We start from the raw sequence: 15,672 nt of genomic DNA, 5'->3' as shown, positions 1-15,672 counted from the left end.
GAAACGGAAGAAGAAACTCAGTGAGTTGTTATACCCTTGCAGGAGGTATAATGATTTCAGACAGTCCGTCTGCCCGTCTGTCTGTCCATTTCTACGCAAACTAGTCTTTCAGTTTTAAAGCTATTAGGTTGAATCATTCCCAAAAGTCTTCTTTCTATTGCACGTAGTATATACATAATTCGGAACCAGCTGGATCGGACAACTATATCTTATAGCTCCCATAGGAACTACCGGGGAAAAAATTTAAAAAGATTATACCTTTGGTGTTTTTTAACATATAACCTCCTACACTTGGGAATACAATTTGTTAATTGGTTTTGAATTTCGAATTAAATTTTATCAAAATCGGACGACTATATCATATAGGTGTCATAGGAAGGATCGGAAAATTGGTGGGAAAATAATATGAAACATATTAAAGCTTTAGGGCTTTTTGACATATTATCTTATAATATGGGGAACATAATTTTTTATAATTTTAAAAATTTTGAATTCTAACATATAGATGTCTGCAAAAATAAATGAAATAGGTTTTTTATACCCTTGCAGAGGGTATGATAATTTCAGCCAGAAGTTTGCAACGCAATGAAGGAGACGTTTCCGTGTTTTTGTTTAACTTTTAAGTTAAAGTGCTACCATGTGAAATTTTTAAAACTGAGAGACTAGTTTGTGTAGAAATGGACGGACAGACGGACGGACAGACAGACAGACGGACATAGCTAGATCGCCTTGCCTAGTGATGCTGATCAAGAATATATATACATTATGGGGTCGGAAACGTAGCCTTCACTGCGTTGCAAACTTCTGACTGAAATCATTAAACATCATGCAACAAAGTACACATTTTTATACCCGTTACGGCTATGAGTAACGATATACTATATTCGTGGTAAAGATTGTTACAGGTTGAATGAAGGGTGTCCGACCCTATAAAGTGTATATATTTTTGAAAAGGGTCACCAGATCACCAGCCGATCTTGCTGCCTGTATGTCTGTCCGTATGAACGCTGAGATCTCAGAAACTATAAAAGCTAGATACTTAGGATTTGATGTTTTAGATTTTTTAACTTCTTGCGCAGTCTGCTTCAAAAGGGCACTGCAATGCACATGATTACTAATCAAACTAAAATACTTAAATCATGATTAGTAAAAAAAGGAATGTACAAATATTATGTTTCATTTTTCGATGCATGATAAATTGCTGCTGGCCTGTATCGATAAGTGAAATATCTTAAAGAATTAAGGGAACTATTATTAAAAGATATCAGTCCGAAATCTTTTTACAAATGTAATTGTAATCAAAAAATCATTTGCTGTTGGGCTGAAACTTTCCCAAAAGTCTTCTTTCTTTTGCAGGTAGTATATAAGCCTGACCGAACAATTATATCTTATAGCACCTGTAGAAATAATTGGGAAAAAAATTGTTTAAATTATATCTTTGGTTGTTTTTAACATACTCGTATAACCTCCTTTCTAGGAAATAACATTTTTAAATTATAAATGATAAATTTCGAATTACATTTCATAAAAATCGGACCCGTTCATCATATAGCTGCCATGCGAACAATCGCATCATTAAAAGAAAATAACATGAAAAAATGATATCTTTGGTGTTTTCACATATAACCTCCTTAACCTGTCTAACACTTAGCTGTCAAAGAAACAGTAAGATAAATAATAAAATATATATGTTTTTTTTTTTAATGTCATTGAAGCTAGCAATAATCTTTACAAAGTTAACATGGTGTTACTAACGCTGATTATTTCTTATAACTGCAAGGGTATACAAACTTCGGCCAGAAGGTTACTTCATTTTTTGTTTGTATTTAGCGAAGTTGAGTACTTCTAACACTACTTAACCAATGTGTTTTCATAATTTGTCTTTAACTTAAAAATAGTTTGTGCTCGATAAGGGTACTATTTTTGCAACATACTAAAACTAAATGAAATATTTTTTTTCAAAATTATTTAGCTCATTCAAATTTTTAGAAGTTTTTTTTTGGGAAATACAAAATTTAAGTTTAACTAAAACATATTTTAAAACACGGTACATATTTTTTGCAATTCCATTTTAAAAAATAAATATATATTGTATACTTATTTGTAATTCTCTTTTATTTTGTCTATGTAAGTAAATCTTGCTTGTAAGTGTCTTTAAGATTTACTGTAATGCCACTCTCACTTTTAAACAGAGTAAACAAGTTTCATAGTATCTATCATTGTGGTGTGTTTCTGGGCAAGTTTGAAAATGCTTGCTTGTGGTAGTTTATTATGTGCACTACTACTAAAGTCTATAACTCAAACAAAAAAGGTTCCCCGGACGCGTTAGTCGCTTGTGAAAAGTTAACTGTCGAAAAAAATTTGTAATTTATTAAAAACAGAACTTATTTACTTTTTTAATAATGATGTGTCTACATTAAGATTAAATCATTTACTACTTTCATTAGTGCTTAACAAATTTGCAATGATATACCAAATTATATATTTGACTAAAGATAAAATTGTTTTGGTAAAACTTGTCGATAAAAGTTTTACCTGAATCTCATTATTACCCTTATGACCTTTTTTGTAATAAACCCCTTAGTTGCATGTAAAATACATAAAACAGTAAGGATTGAAACACGTGACAATCATGGTAGCATATCAGAAAAAGTGCTGGCGGCATATCCTGATCTTCCGGGTTGCGATAACAATTACATGTTATTGCTTTATAAAAATTACACATCCGGGTATTTTACAAAGCGCACACGCAATAACCGCTAACAGTGCATCGCGAACCCCAGCTGGAAATGGAAATATAAATCATCGATTACCGCGTACAAGTGCCAGCCAGCATAGTAGTGGAACTAATGCACCTACAAGTTTTAAACTTGCTGCAAAATCGCTAAACACAACCAGGCATGGAAACTTGCGCCTAAGGTAAGATTTAATGTTCAAAAAACATGCACATAAAAATACACGTAGTAAAGTACGCATGAAATCACCATAATATTATGAATTGTAAACAATACAATTACTGCGATTTATACTGTCAGTGCGCGTAAGATTTACATTTAGTTTTTGAACTCATTTGTGTGTGTGGGGAGGAGGGTAAAGGGGCAACAGCATAAGTTGTTAGTGGATCATGAAACGAAATACAAAAATTTTTTAGTTAGGATGTTTCCGAGGGTAACTATTTTTTAATTTAGCCAAAAAATGTCGATTACTAAATTAATACAAAATTAAAAAAAATCAGTAAAAAAGGACGAGTAAGGTTTTGTGACAAATTTGTCGAAACTCACATATGACGTCACAACAAAAATTCCAAATAAATGTAATAATCCTTCGGTACCAAAATAAAAGTTACCCGGGAAAAACCTCCTATCGAAGTCCCCCGGGTTTCCTGTTATGCACTGGAAACGTCCCAGGGAAATCCCATCGGAAATTCGCGATTTTTCCATGTATTTTCTCGTACAAGGGACACGTCCCGGGGAAATCCCGTCGGAAATTCGCGATTTTTCCATGACTTTCCCGTGAAATCCCGTCGGAAATTATTGAATTTAAAATACATACATATTAATTAACTTTTCACTATATTTTATGTAAATTGTATCATTTACAATTTCTGTAGAAGTACAATTATTATTGAGAAGTCTATTTTTTTGGATTGGTTTTTAATATTTAACTTTTCTTGTTTGCTTCCCTGTTTAACGCTCCTGAAAAATATAAGAGCATGTGTTTAAAATGTATTTTACTTGTATATTTACCTTTTCAAACTGCTTAAAACATTTTGAGGGATTTCATCACGCCACTTACGGGTAACGGGACCAGAATTTTTTGAGTTATGTTATAAAACCTTTAAAAAATCTGAAAAAGGGACGTTCCTTAAACGTGGATCAACGCACAACATCTTCAACTTAAGAAAGCACGTACCTGACTTTTTTTTTCAAAAAATATCACTTTTTGTAATAAATTCAAATGTGTCGCAGCGCACAATTTAAACAGCCGCTGCTCCTCTTTTCATAGCTCAAACAGAATGCACAGATCTTCTTATTCTTTTGGTTTCTTTCTAAACATAACGGAGAGACGCAAAAGAGAGCATCGTCCGAATGTTGCAGGCAGGCAGATAATAAGAGAGGGTAATATCCGAAGATCTGCCTTTCTTTTTTAACGAAATGTTTTTGTCGAAAGTCTTCTACGCTGCTCCGAATTCTCTGCTGACGTCGACAGCAGCATACAGGCAGAAAAAAAACAAATCAGCTTTTTGCGCTCGGACATGACCCGGCGAAGGTACTGCAGAACTAACCCTGCATGCATTTCCTATCGCGGAAGACACTTATAAGTGACTTCTAGAAGATGAAAACTATCGACCGCGATATCGCATTCGGATCGCGGAATTCACTCCCGTCGGGAAGAAATGTGCCACTTCGGCGACACTTCGGGAAGTCACTTCGGCAACTCTTCTTGAAGTGTCGCCGAAGTGACTTCGAGAAGTGCCGCCGAAGTGGCACATTTCTTCCCGACGGGAGTGACTTCCGCGATCCGAATGCGATATCTCCGAAGAGACTTCTGGAAGTGTCGCCAAAGTAACTTCTGGACGTGTCGCCGAAGTGACTCCGAGAAGTGCCGCCGAAGTGGCACATTTATTTCCGACGGGAGTGACTTCCGCGATCCGAATGCGATATCGCCAAAGTCTCTTCTGAAAGTTACTTATAAGTGACTTAACAGACGCTTGTAAAAGATACCAGAAGGGCCTTTCCCCATTGGGAATCTTGGAAATCTTGAATAAAAAAACTTGTTTTTACATGTTCGGAACGGACCTTGGCATATCGGAAATGCTGCCTAATAATATTATTTATGCCCAGCTCCGTTTACATGAGAAATAAAATAAAAATAAATTTGGAGGAATTACCTTTTATAATTAGGTAGAGAATCTTTGAATGCTTATTTCTCTGCAATCGAGCCAGGTAATGTAAAAATATCTTGAAGTAATTGTACAGCTTCACGTAATTTTGCACTCTTCGTTGAGTTGGACATTTTAATGTGTTACACAATTTTAAAAATTCCGAAAAACAATCTTCAGAGAATGAGCAGGAGTTCTCGAGTCCTTACTCATGACTGCTTGTGCGTAAAGGTGTGAAATTTTAATGTTGTGAGTTTTGTCCACAATGTGCAGTTTTTATTTTAGCATAAAAAATGAAAGAAAAACTATTTTATATAATTGAGAACTAATAATTGTTTTTTATTTATTGGATTCTTTTCCCTTGATTTACAAATACTTTTTAGCTCTGTGTTGTGTTTCAACAGAAGATGCATCTTATAGTCACGTCGTAAATAAAAATTACAGAAGGAAGAACTAGATTTATGATAGGTGAAGATGTGTTTCTAAAGATCTGGTATACGCTTTCAGGACATTACGAGTCGTATATGATTTTGTTTCTAAGCACAACTCGCAATGAAACTTTACCATTTCAACGTAGTTAAAAAATATTTCTTTTAAAGCATCTGAAGGACAATACTTACCTTATATACACAAACTGTATTTTAACGCTTTTGAAAAATGTATATAATTTTAAAAAGAGATAAACATACTGATTTGTATTCCTGTCTTTATTCTCAAGTATTACAAAGTTTGAATAAGTATTTTGATACATCTAAAGAAGTCATTTCGTTCTATCATTTCCTCCTCATGAATAGATAGAAATATTTAGTTTTTGATATGTATAGAAAACCATATAAGTTAGGGTTAAAGAATTAGTATACAACAGTTAGGTAGATCTTAATGAATCCAATCTTACGCTGATCAAAAATTGTATACATAGAAAATAAAAGAAAAAATTTTATCTACTGTTTCTTTTTGGATTTGATAGGAATTCTTAAAGACCTTAAATGACGTAAAGCCAGTGATAGGCTATACAACAAATGGAAATCTATGTATTGGATTTAAATATAATATCACAGTATGTAAGCTAAACGAGACACTATATGGAACTAAAATAGCTCTGTGGACGGCAGTCCACGTAGTGACGAAGTGCATCAGGAGGGTGTGCGAAGGTGACTCAAAGAAATGAAAATCTACAGTAATCATCTAATTTTTCGAATGATACATCAATCGAAAGGTATTGTAAAAACTAACAGACTTGGCTACCAAGACTTTAAAAAAATCTTTAAAAATCTATTGGTTTGGGCTGTCCATATATTACGTAATACCCAAGGGGGTATTATGAGGAAGGGGGTCTTGCACAATGATTACATTTATAATTTATTCAAAAGTATATTTCCCTTCAATTATTCCGGTAAAATTTATCGAATGCAACCATATATTTAAGTCGTTATACATATTCTCCCGTTTTTATATCGAATAACAGATGTTTGATGTGAAAAAGATAAAAATGCTTAGTGATTTAATAACACTAAGGATGCGAAGACCTGGAAAGGCTTGACGTTGGTGATAATTTTTAGCGCAGACGAACCGAATTTGTCATGCCAAACTCCAATCCTAAACAATGTTAAAGATTGGAATGTATTTCGGTGTGAATCCACAGAAACAACAAATTCGTATATTTTTATACCCGTTACTCGTAGAAAGTATTAATCAGGTACACACAAAGTATATATATTCTTGATCAGGATCACTAGCTAAGTTGATCTAGCCATGTCAAACCGTCCGTCTGTCTGTCTGTCCGCATGAACGCTAAGTTCTCGGATGCCACTCCCACTCTAACGTATGTCTGTTCAGCCTACAGTTTTTATGATAGAAAAATCAGAATCACAGAAAACGTAATTAGGTAATATAAGGATGTTTCCGAGGGTAACTATTTTTTAATTTAGCCAAAAAATGTCGATTACTAAATTAATACAAAATTAAAAAAAATCAGTAAAAAAGGACGAGTAAGGTTTTGTGACAAATTTGTCGAAACTCACATATGACGTCACAACAAAAATTCCAAATAAATGTAATAATCCTTCGGTACCAAAATAAAAGTTACCCGGGAAAAACCTCCTATCGAAGTCCCCCGGGTTTCCTGTTATGCACTGGAAACGTCCCAGGGAAATCCCATCGGAAATTCGCGATTTTTCCATGTATTTTCTCGTACAAGGGACACGTCCCGGGGAAATCCCGTCGGAAATTCGCGATTTTTCCATGACTTTCCCGTGAAATCCCGTCGGAAATTATTGAATTTAAAATACATACATATTAATTAACTTTTCACTATATTTTATGTAAATTGTATCATTTACAATTTCTGTAGAAGTACAATTATTATTGAGAAGTCTATTTTTTTGGATTGGTTTTTAATATTTAACTTTTCTTGTTTGCTTCCCTGTTTAACGCTCCTGAAAAATATAAGAGCATGTGTTTAAAATGTATTTTACTTGTATATTTACCTTTTCAAACTGCTTAAAACATTTTGAGGGATTTCATCACGCCACTTACGGGTAACGGGACCAGAATTTTTTGAGTTATGTTATAAAACCTTTAAAAAATCTGAAAAAGGGACGTTCCTTAAACGTGGATCAACGCACAACATCTTCAACTTAAGAAAGCACGTACCTGACTTTTTTTTTCAAAAAATATCACTTTTTGTAATAAATTCAAATGTGTCGCAGCGCACAATTTAAACAGCCGCTGCTCCTCTTTTCATAGCTCAAACAGAATGCACAGATCTTCTTATTCTTTTGGTTTCTTTCTAAACATAACGGAGAGACGCAAAAGAGAGCATCGTCCGAATGTTGCAGGCAGGCAGATAATAAGAGAGGGTAATATCCGAAGATCTGCCTTTCTTTTTTAACGAAATGTTTTTGTCGAAAGTCTTCTACGCTGCTCCGAATTCTCTGCTGACGTCGACAGCAGCATACAGGCAGAAAAAAAACAAATCAGCTTTTTGCGCTCGGACATGACCCGGCGAAGGTACTGCAGAACTAACCCTGCATGCATTTCCTATCGCGGAAGACACTTATAAGTGACTTCTAGAAGATGAAAACTATCGACCGCGATATCGCATTCGGATCGCGGAATTCACTCCCGTCGGGAAGAAATGTGCCACTTCGGCGACACTTCGGGAAGTCACTTCGGCAACTCTTCTTGAAGTGTCGCCGAAGTGACTTCGAGAAGTGCCGCCGAAGTGGCACATTTCTTCCCGACGGGAGTGACTTCCGCGATCCGAATGCGATATCTCCGAAGAGACTTCTGGAAGTGTCGCCAAAGTAACTTCTGGACGTGTCGCCGAAGTGACTCCGAGAAGTGCCGCCGAAGTGGCACATTTATTTCCGACGGGAGTGACTTCCGCGATCCGAATGCGATATCGCCAAAGTCTCTTCTGAAAGTTACTTATAAGTGACTTAACAGACGCTTGTAAAAGATACCAGAAGGGCCTTTCCCCATTGGGAATCTTGGAAATCTTGAATAAAAAAACTTGTTTTTACATGTTCGGCAATATTTTGCATTTATTTTTTCGATAAGGTCTGAGCACTTGTAGACACGGACCTTGGCATATCGGAAATGCTGCCTAATAATATTATTTATGCCCAGCTCCGTTTACATGAGAAATAAAATAAAAATAAATTTGGAGGAATTACCTTTTATAATTAGGTAGAGAATCTTTGAATGCTTATTTCTCTGCAATCGAGCCAGGTAATGTAAAAATATCTTGAAGTAATTGTACAGCTTCACGTAATTTTGCACTCTTCGTTGAGTTGGACATTTTAATGTGTTACACAATTTTAAAAATTCCGAAAAACAATCTTCAGAGAATGAGCAGGAGTTCTCGAGTCCTTACTCATGACTGCTTGTGCGTAAAGGTGTGAAATTTTAATGTTGTGAGTTTTGTCCACAATGTGCAGTTTTTATTTTAGCATAAAAAATGAAAGAAAAACTATTTTATATAATTGAGAACTAATAATTGTTTTTTATTTATTGGATTCTTTTCCCTTGATTTACAAATACTTTTTAGCTCTGTGTTGTGTTTCAACAGAAGATGCATCTTATAGTCACGTCGTAAATAAAAATTACAGAAGGAAGAACTAGATTTATGATAGGTGAAGATGTGTTTCTAAAGATCTGGTATACGCTTTCAGGACATTACGAGTCGTATATGATTTTGTTTCTAAGCACAACTCGCAATGAAACTTTACCATTTCAACGTAGTTAAAAAATATTTCTTTTAAAGCATCTGAAGGACAATACTTACCTTATATACACAAACTGTATTTTAACGCTTTTGAAAAATGTATATAATTTTAAAAAGAGATAAACATACTGATTTGTATTCCTGTCTTTATTCTCAAGTATTACAAAGTTTGAATAAGTATTTTGATACATCTAAAGAAGTCATTTCGTTCTATCATTTCCTCCTCATGAATAGATAGAAATATTTAGTTTTTGATATGTATAGAAAACCATATAAGTTAGGGTTAAAGAATTAGTATACAACAGTTAGGTAGATCTTAATGAATCCAATCTTACGCTGATCAAAAATTGTATACATAGAAAATAAAAGAAAAAATTTTATCTACTGTTTCTTTTTGGATTTGATAGGAATTCTTAAAGACCTTAAATGACGTAAAGCCAGTGATAGGCTATACAACAAATGGAAATCTATGTATTGGATTTAAATATAATATCACAGTATGTAAGCTAAACGAGACACTATATGGAACTAAAATAGCTCTGTGGACGGCAGTCCACGTAGTGACGAAGTGCATCAGGAGGGTGTGCGAAGGTGACTCAAAGAAATGAAAATCTACAGTAATCATCTAATTTTTTCGAATGATACATCAATCGAAAGGTATTGTAAAAACTAACAGACTTGGCTACCAAGACTTTAAAAAAATCTTTAAAAATCTATTGGTTTGGGCTGTCCATATATTACGTAATACCCAAGGGGGTATTATGAGGAAGGGGGTCTTGCACAATGATTACATTTATAATTTATTCAAAAGTATATTTCCCTTCAATTATTCCGGTAAAATTTATCGAATGCAACCATATATTTAAGTCGTTATACATATTCTCCCGTTTTTATATCGAATAACAGATGTTTGATGTGAAAAAGATAAAAATGCTTAGTGATTTAATAACACTAAGGATGCGAAGACCTGGAAAGGCTTGACGTTGGTGATAATTTTTAGCGCAGACGAACCGAATTTGTCATGCCAAACTCCAATCCTAAACAATGTTAAAGATTGGAATGTATTTCGGTGTGAATCCACAGAAACAACAAATTCGTATATTTTTATACCCGTTACTCGTAGAAAGTATTAATCAGGTACACACAAAGTATATATATTCTTGATCAGGATCACTAGCTAAGTTGATCTAGCCATGTCAAACCGTCCGTCTGTCTGTCTGTCCGCATGAACGCTAAGTTCTCGGATGCCACTCCCACTCTAACGTACGTCTGTTCAGCCTACAGTTTTTATGATAGAAAAATCAGAATCACAGAAAACGTAATTAGGTAATATAAGGCAAGCCCTTAGAGAGAAAAAGTGGTGAAAGTGTAAAAGTTAAAGTTTGTTAAATTGCGTATACCCGTAATTTGTGAAGTACTGTTTTAAAATACTTTGAACTCCTTTTTTTTTAACGATTTGTCTAAATACCACTGTTTAAAAACTAAAATCCAAAATTTATTTTGTATAAATTAAATTAATTAAATTAAATCGAAGTTTAGATTCCATTATATATGTATATACACAAGTTATATGACACATTATTTAGGGGCTCTTACCCAATTTATAAAAAACTTTGAGCCGAGAGCCAATTTCCAAATAACTCTGACAGACCCGAGATAAATCCGTGGTCAGCTATTTCTTTCAACCAGGCCTTCGAATCATTCCCACCCAGATCAATTTCACGCAGCCCAAATCAAACGGATGCTGTAAACATCCAGTCCGCTCACGTAAACAAAAGATCCCCAAAGAGAGCCCCAAGTCCGTTAACGTAAACAAAAAGATCCCCAAAGCGGTCACTAAAACTCCGCTAATGTAAACACCAATTTCCGGCCAAGATCGGACTTCAAATTTAATTGGCAAATTGCATCATCCTATTTTCCGACTCTCTTGAGCCATTATCTTTATCAATTTTTGGGGATAAATTTTCTTAAGCCGAGGTTTGATTATTGATCATTGAACTAGAGATCAGTCAGTCCGTTTTTGAGATCTGGATCGAGCAGTAGTGCAAATCGAGGAAATGTAAACGAGCAGTGAATTAACTAAGTTCGACCTATTAAAAAATTGTAGTAGAGATTAAGTGATTAATAAATAAAAATAAATTTTTTAAATTAAATCACAAGTGATAAACTTAAGTGTGAAAGAGTTAACCCAAACGTATTGTTAAAAAATCATAAATAAAACGAATTGATTTTACTAAATTAACTATGCTTTTTTAATTTTTTTAATGGTTCTTAAACATTATCATTAAATAAATAGTCGTTTTCTGAATTTTTTTTTTTTTAACTTTTTAAAATCTGTACATCAAACAATAACGTCCGCTGTTCCGCCTGGGCACCGATACTACTGGGCTGTACACACACAGCGGGCCTTCCCACGATGTTGATACTCGTCACCCGGATATCGCAGTGGCGGCGTTGCCACTTGCTCTCCGCGATTTTCACCATAACCGATATTTCCATTTGCTGGAGCTCATCGATCGCTTTATCGTCCAGTGCAAATCGACCGCCTACCGAGGCGCCCCTGTTCCCGGGTGTTTGGTGATTTAGCAATTTTCTAACTTTCCACCCGTACATTCTATGTTGGTCGAACTGTACTTGGTTTCTTTCTCCTCTTTTTTTCAGCTCGGCATTTTCACTTGCCTTAGTAGGTAAGTACCCTGATTTTCCACGGGACTGCTTGTATGTGCTTATCCTCTCATTCCGCAGGTTGCTGTTGCTGACCATTTCAGACTCCTGAAGCTGTGTTTCCTGGCTGTGACCCCTATCCGGACGGCGATACTTCCCCATCTGTTTATCTGGGCATTATGTCTTTTCCCGGGTTGCTCGGTATCTTTCGGTACAGCTCTCTTAGCTATGCCGACTTCCCCCTTCCTTTGGCAGATTGCTGATGCGTGTTTCCTATCAGTCCCCAGTATCGTTTAAGCATCATTGGAGTTATCCTTGGGCTCTTTCCTCAGTATCATTTGAGCATCCTTGGAGTTATCCTTGGGCTCTTTCCTCAGTATCCTTCGAGCATACTTGGAGTTATCCTTGGGCTCTTCCCTCAATATCCTATGAGCATCCATGGGGCTTTAATGCTTTTTTTGTTTGTTGTATCTGTTTGTTGTAGCTGCTCGCTTGTGTTTTGTGTTTGTTGCTGTTTCAGATCGCTTACGTGGACGTTTCTCTCTTTGTGCTTACATGTCGTATTAATAATGATAATATTACTGGTGATGCAAAATCCATGCCTTGGTACGGTTCGTCGTTTCTTGGGACCAATTTCGCTGTGAACCCTTTGGCCGCATTTAACAAATTATGTTCCATGGCCCACACGCCATCCCCCATCGCTGATGTCCATTGTCCCCTCCTTAGGTTGTAATGCCAGGCTTTGCATCATGGGGGGCTCTCTCTAGATTCCTCCTTGCAATCTCCAAGACTTTCCCGAATGTTTGTTGGCCTTCTCTTCTGGGGTCTCAGTTGGTCGTCCAATCCCTAATGTCTCTCTGTCGTATAAGGCGCTCTGTAATCTTGGTTTTGTGCCTTGGGTAATGAACGTCGATGTGTAGCCTGTAGATTCTGAAACGCTCGTATTGCCAGCAAGATCTTAGGCCATTTGTTCGTCCCTTTGAACGCGGCAGGGGTCCGACGAAGTCTGCACATACTGTAGCCCACGGTCCCTCTGGCACTTGCGTCAGCATTTTTCCAGCCGCCTGCCTGTGATTCGGCTCGCGCGTCTCTGTACACGCCTGGCCGGTTGTAACGGGCTGCCTGACGTGCTATTGTCCTTCGGCTTCCTGCGTGGCTAGCTGACGGTGAGTCGTGATTCTCTTTCAGCACCGTTTTCCGTACAGCTTTCTAGACACACATCTTCCACGTCGCGACATACTCGCTGCCCGCTCTGTGTTGTATATTCCTGCATAGGGTGTCGCCAAAGGTAAGAGGTAAGGTAGATTCCTCTTCGTCAACATAATTCGAATCGATAATTGAGACAAAAATTTAATTTTGACTGTTTCACAGCGCGGAGTGTTGTGAGCGAGCGTTCATTAGCGTGATGCTTGGGCCGACTCTGTCGTGGTATGTAACTTCCAGCTTGGCCTTTCTCTGTCTTCTAATCGGCCGTCCAGGCACATTAAGCCTCTGTGCGACATGAGCAAAGTCCTCCCTTTTAAGGCAGTAGATCCACTTCTTTCCCATTCCGTTTAAGTTGCTTTCACTGATGTGACAATCATGTTTTGGCCGCCAGATGCAACGAACTTGTTTTGAACATTCTGCTCGCTACAAGATTCGTGCGGCTAGCTCAGTATATTGTGTGTGTCCGTCCTACGAAAATTATATAAACGTGACCGCCCAGTAGCTAAGTGAGAAAGCACAGAATTCACGGGCTTATAATGTTACAGGCGGCTTGGTAACTCGGATGGCCTTGATATCACCACTTGTGGCCATTGGTGCCTGTGGCTGCCTGGATGTCCTTTCGCCTTGTTGACCTGGTGCTCCAGTCCTGTAGCTTCCTGAAAATCCTTGCTGCCTGCTTGTCCCTGTCGTGTGTGACGTGACTGCTTGGTAACGACTCAGACTCGCTATGGGTCAGCCGTGCAGGGAAGCGACCCCGTTCTCAGACTTGGGTAAACAGAATGCCGCGCTCTATAGGATTACTCCTTTTGACACACGACCATCTGTCCCTTGCTCTGTCCTGGATGTTCCCACTGGTGTTTTTGCTCAGATCGCGCGGACAGTCAAGGCACACGCCAGGAAGCTGCCTTGCGCTTCACTTCGCTTCTACGTCTAGTGTAAAATGAACGTTAGCCATGTTCAATCGCGATGTGGCGTGTTGCTTGCTGATGGCGATGTCCTGCGAACTGTTCCTGGCTGCGTTGTTGCACGTAGTGTGGCTTCTGGTCTCGGAACCGTAGGCTCTCCTGGAAAACTTCAATCGAGTCCGTATTGATCGACCACTCTCCCTTCTGGCTTGTTGTACTCGGGGTTCGGACACCGTAGGCTCTCCTGGAAAACTAGACTCAAGACCTTACTGATCGACCGCTATCTCTTCTGGCTGATTGCGGCAGGACGATCTCCTTTTCCACCTGACGTACTGGTCTTACGCCAAGACACTCCAAAATAGCACCCCGCGCTCACGATTTCTTGTCGCCAGCCTTCACTACTCAAACTCCTTTAGGAATAAATAGATCGCCCTGACCTAGCCGTCTGTGATTCCCTCTGGATCTCAGCTAACTGTGTCTCTTAAGGGAATCCTTAATAAGAGACAAGCTGATAGGTCCGTGAATTTATTTTTACTAAATTTTAATCAAATGTGTTACTATTTATTTCTCATGTGGTGTTTTCCAAGAGTACAAAAAGCTTAAATAAATTATTAAATGAACATCGAATGGAAAGTTTTTTCTTGTGCATTCTACAATTGTTAAAAAAAGTTTGATGTTTTTTTCCAATATATATATAGTGACATATCCATAGTTCAACGACTCCTATGCACATGTCTATACAACCACACATACACACAATCACCCTCGAGACACACTTTAAGAAATAATAATCAAGTCACCCTCTAAGAAATAAGAATCCAAATTTAATTGTAAACAAGCCGATGGAAAATTACCAAGTTATAAACAAGCCACAGAAAATCCGTTTACGTTGTGCTGCTTAAGGGCTTTATCCTTTATATTTACAGTTTATTTAAAGTAGTCTTACCTGATGGACATGTGTGTAATTAAAAGAAATAAAACTTATCGAAAGAAACAGGATCATGGTCAATTACTCAAAAATGTTTGCCTATTGTTTTGTTGCAACAAAGTAAAAATAATTTCGTTCGATTTGAAAAAGACGAATGGATGCAACTGATTTCGTATAAGGAGTATATTCAGTTGAAACTAGACCAGTATGACTTCTTGATGCCTTATACATATATTGATCATCCGTGCTTGTACTGTCTGTCTGCCCGTATGAACGCTGAGATCTTGGAAACTATAAACACTAGAACAACCAAACTTGGCTGTGCAGCGCCAGTTTGTTTCAGCGGGGTGCCACGCCCTGTATCGCCTATAGTTTTATTGATAGAAACAAAATTTTAACTGAAATGTGTTTATCTCATCAAAATACCTATCGACAGACCTACAAAAAATTTGCCACGCCCACTCTAACGCCCAAAAACGGTTAAAACGCTTAAATCTGTCATCCGCCCAAATAACATCAAATATCGCTTTGCTGCTTATACTCGTATATCTCCATTCATCTTTGATCCCTTAAGCTGAAACGGGTATCTGATAGTCGAGACACTCGACTGTACCGTGTTTCCTTGTGATAAAAGAATATACGAGATTCATCGGAAAGTATGTACTGTGCTTTCTTAATGTGCTGAAGAAAATTTTATTTAAATCAAATGTTCCAGTTCCCAGAAGAATATCAATTGCTCCTGCTTTCATAATTAGAGGGTCAGCCGAAGTTATAATTGACGGAATCTTCAAATAATTATTGATTATATTCAGTCGAAATCGTCAATGTAAGTACTCTCTTTTACTGTTAAAGCGTTCTT

The 15,672-nt window shown here is 37.1% G+C and overlaps 1 protein-coding gene and 1 long non-coding RNA gene across 8 annotated transcripts in view; one reads left to right on the top strand and one right to left on the bottom strand.

Moving 5' to 3' along the window:
- The first annotated feature begins 2,313 nt into the window (after nucleotides 1–2,313).
- Nucleotides 2,314–15,672, top strand: part of LOC108032733 (techylectin-5B) — a 405,968-nt gene continuing 392,609 nt past the window's right edge. Inside the window, exon 1 of the mRNA XM_044091525.2 lies at nucleotides 2,314–2,919. Within this exon, the coding sequence (XP_043947460.1) occupies nucleotides 2,633–2,919 (287 nt within the window). The 5' untranslated portion in view covers nucleotides 2,314–2,632. The remainder of the gene's footprint in view (nucleotides 2,920–15,672) is intronic.
- Nucleotides 3,203–7,964, bottom strand: LOC127011661 (uncharacterized). 7 transcript variants are annotated; one of them, XR_007764858.1, is made up of 3 exons: nucleotides 7,535–7,964; nucleotides 7,418–7,468; nucleotides 3,203–3,695 (listed from the first exon to the last, which is right to left on the bottom strand). It is a non-coding gene; the product is annotated as an uncharacterized LOC127011661 (long non-coding RNA). The 7 variants fall into 7 exon arrangements; XR_007764857.1 differs by lacking the exon at nucleotides 7,418–7,468 and adding an exon at nucleotides 3,796–3,846; XR_007764860.1 differs by lacking the exons at nucleotides 7,418–7,468; nucleotides 7,535–7,964 and adding exons at nucleotides 3,796–3,846; nucleotides 3,913–4,340.

This window comes from Drosophila biarmipes, unplaced genomic scaffold (genome assembly GCF_025231255.1).
Source record: "Drosophila biarmipes strain raj3 unplaced genomic scaffold, RU_DBia_V1.1 ptg000004l, whole genome shotgun sequence".
Lineage (NCBI taxonomy): Eukaryota > Metazoa > Arthropoda > Insecta > Diptera > Drosophilidae > Drosophila > Drosophila biarmipes.
Note: the sequence above shows the minus strand (reverse complement) of the source record. Positions and strands in the feature narration are given on the sequence as shown.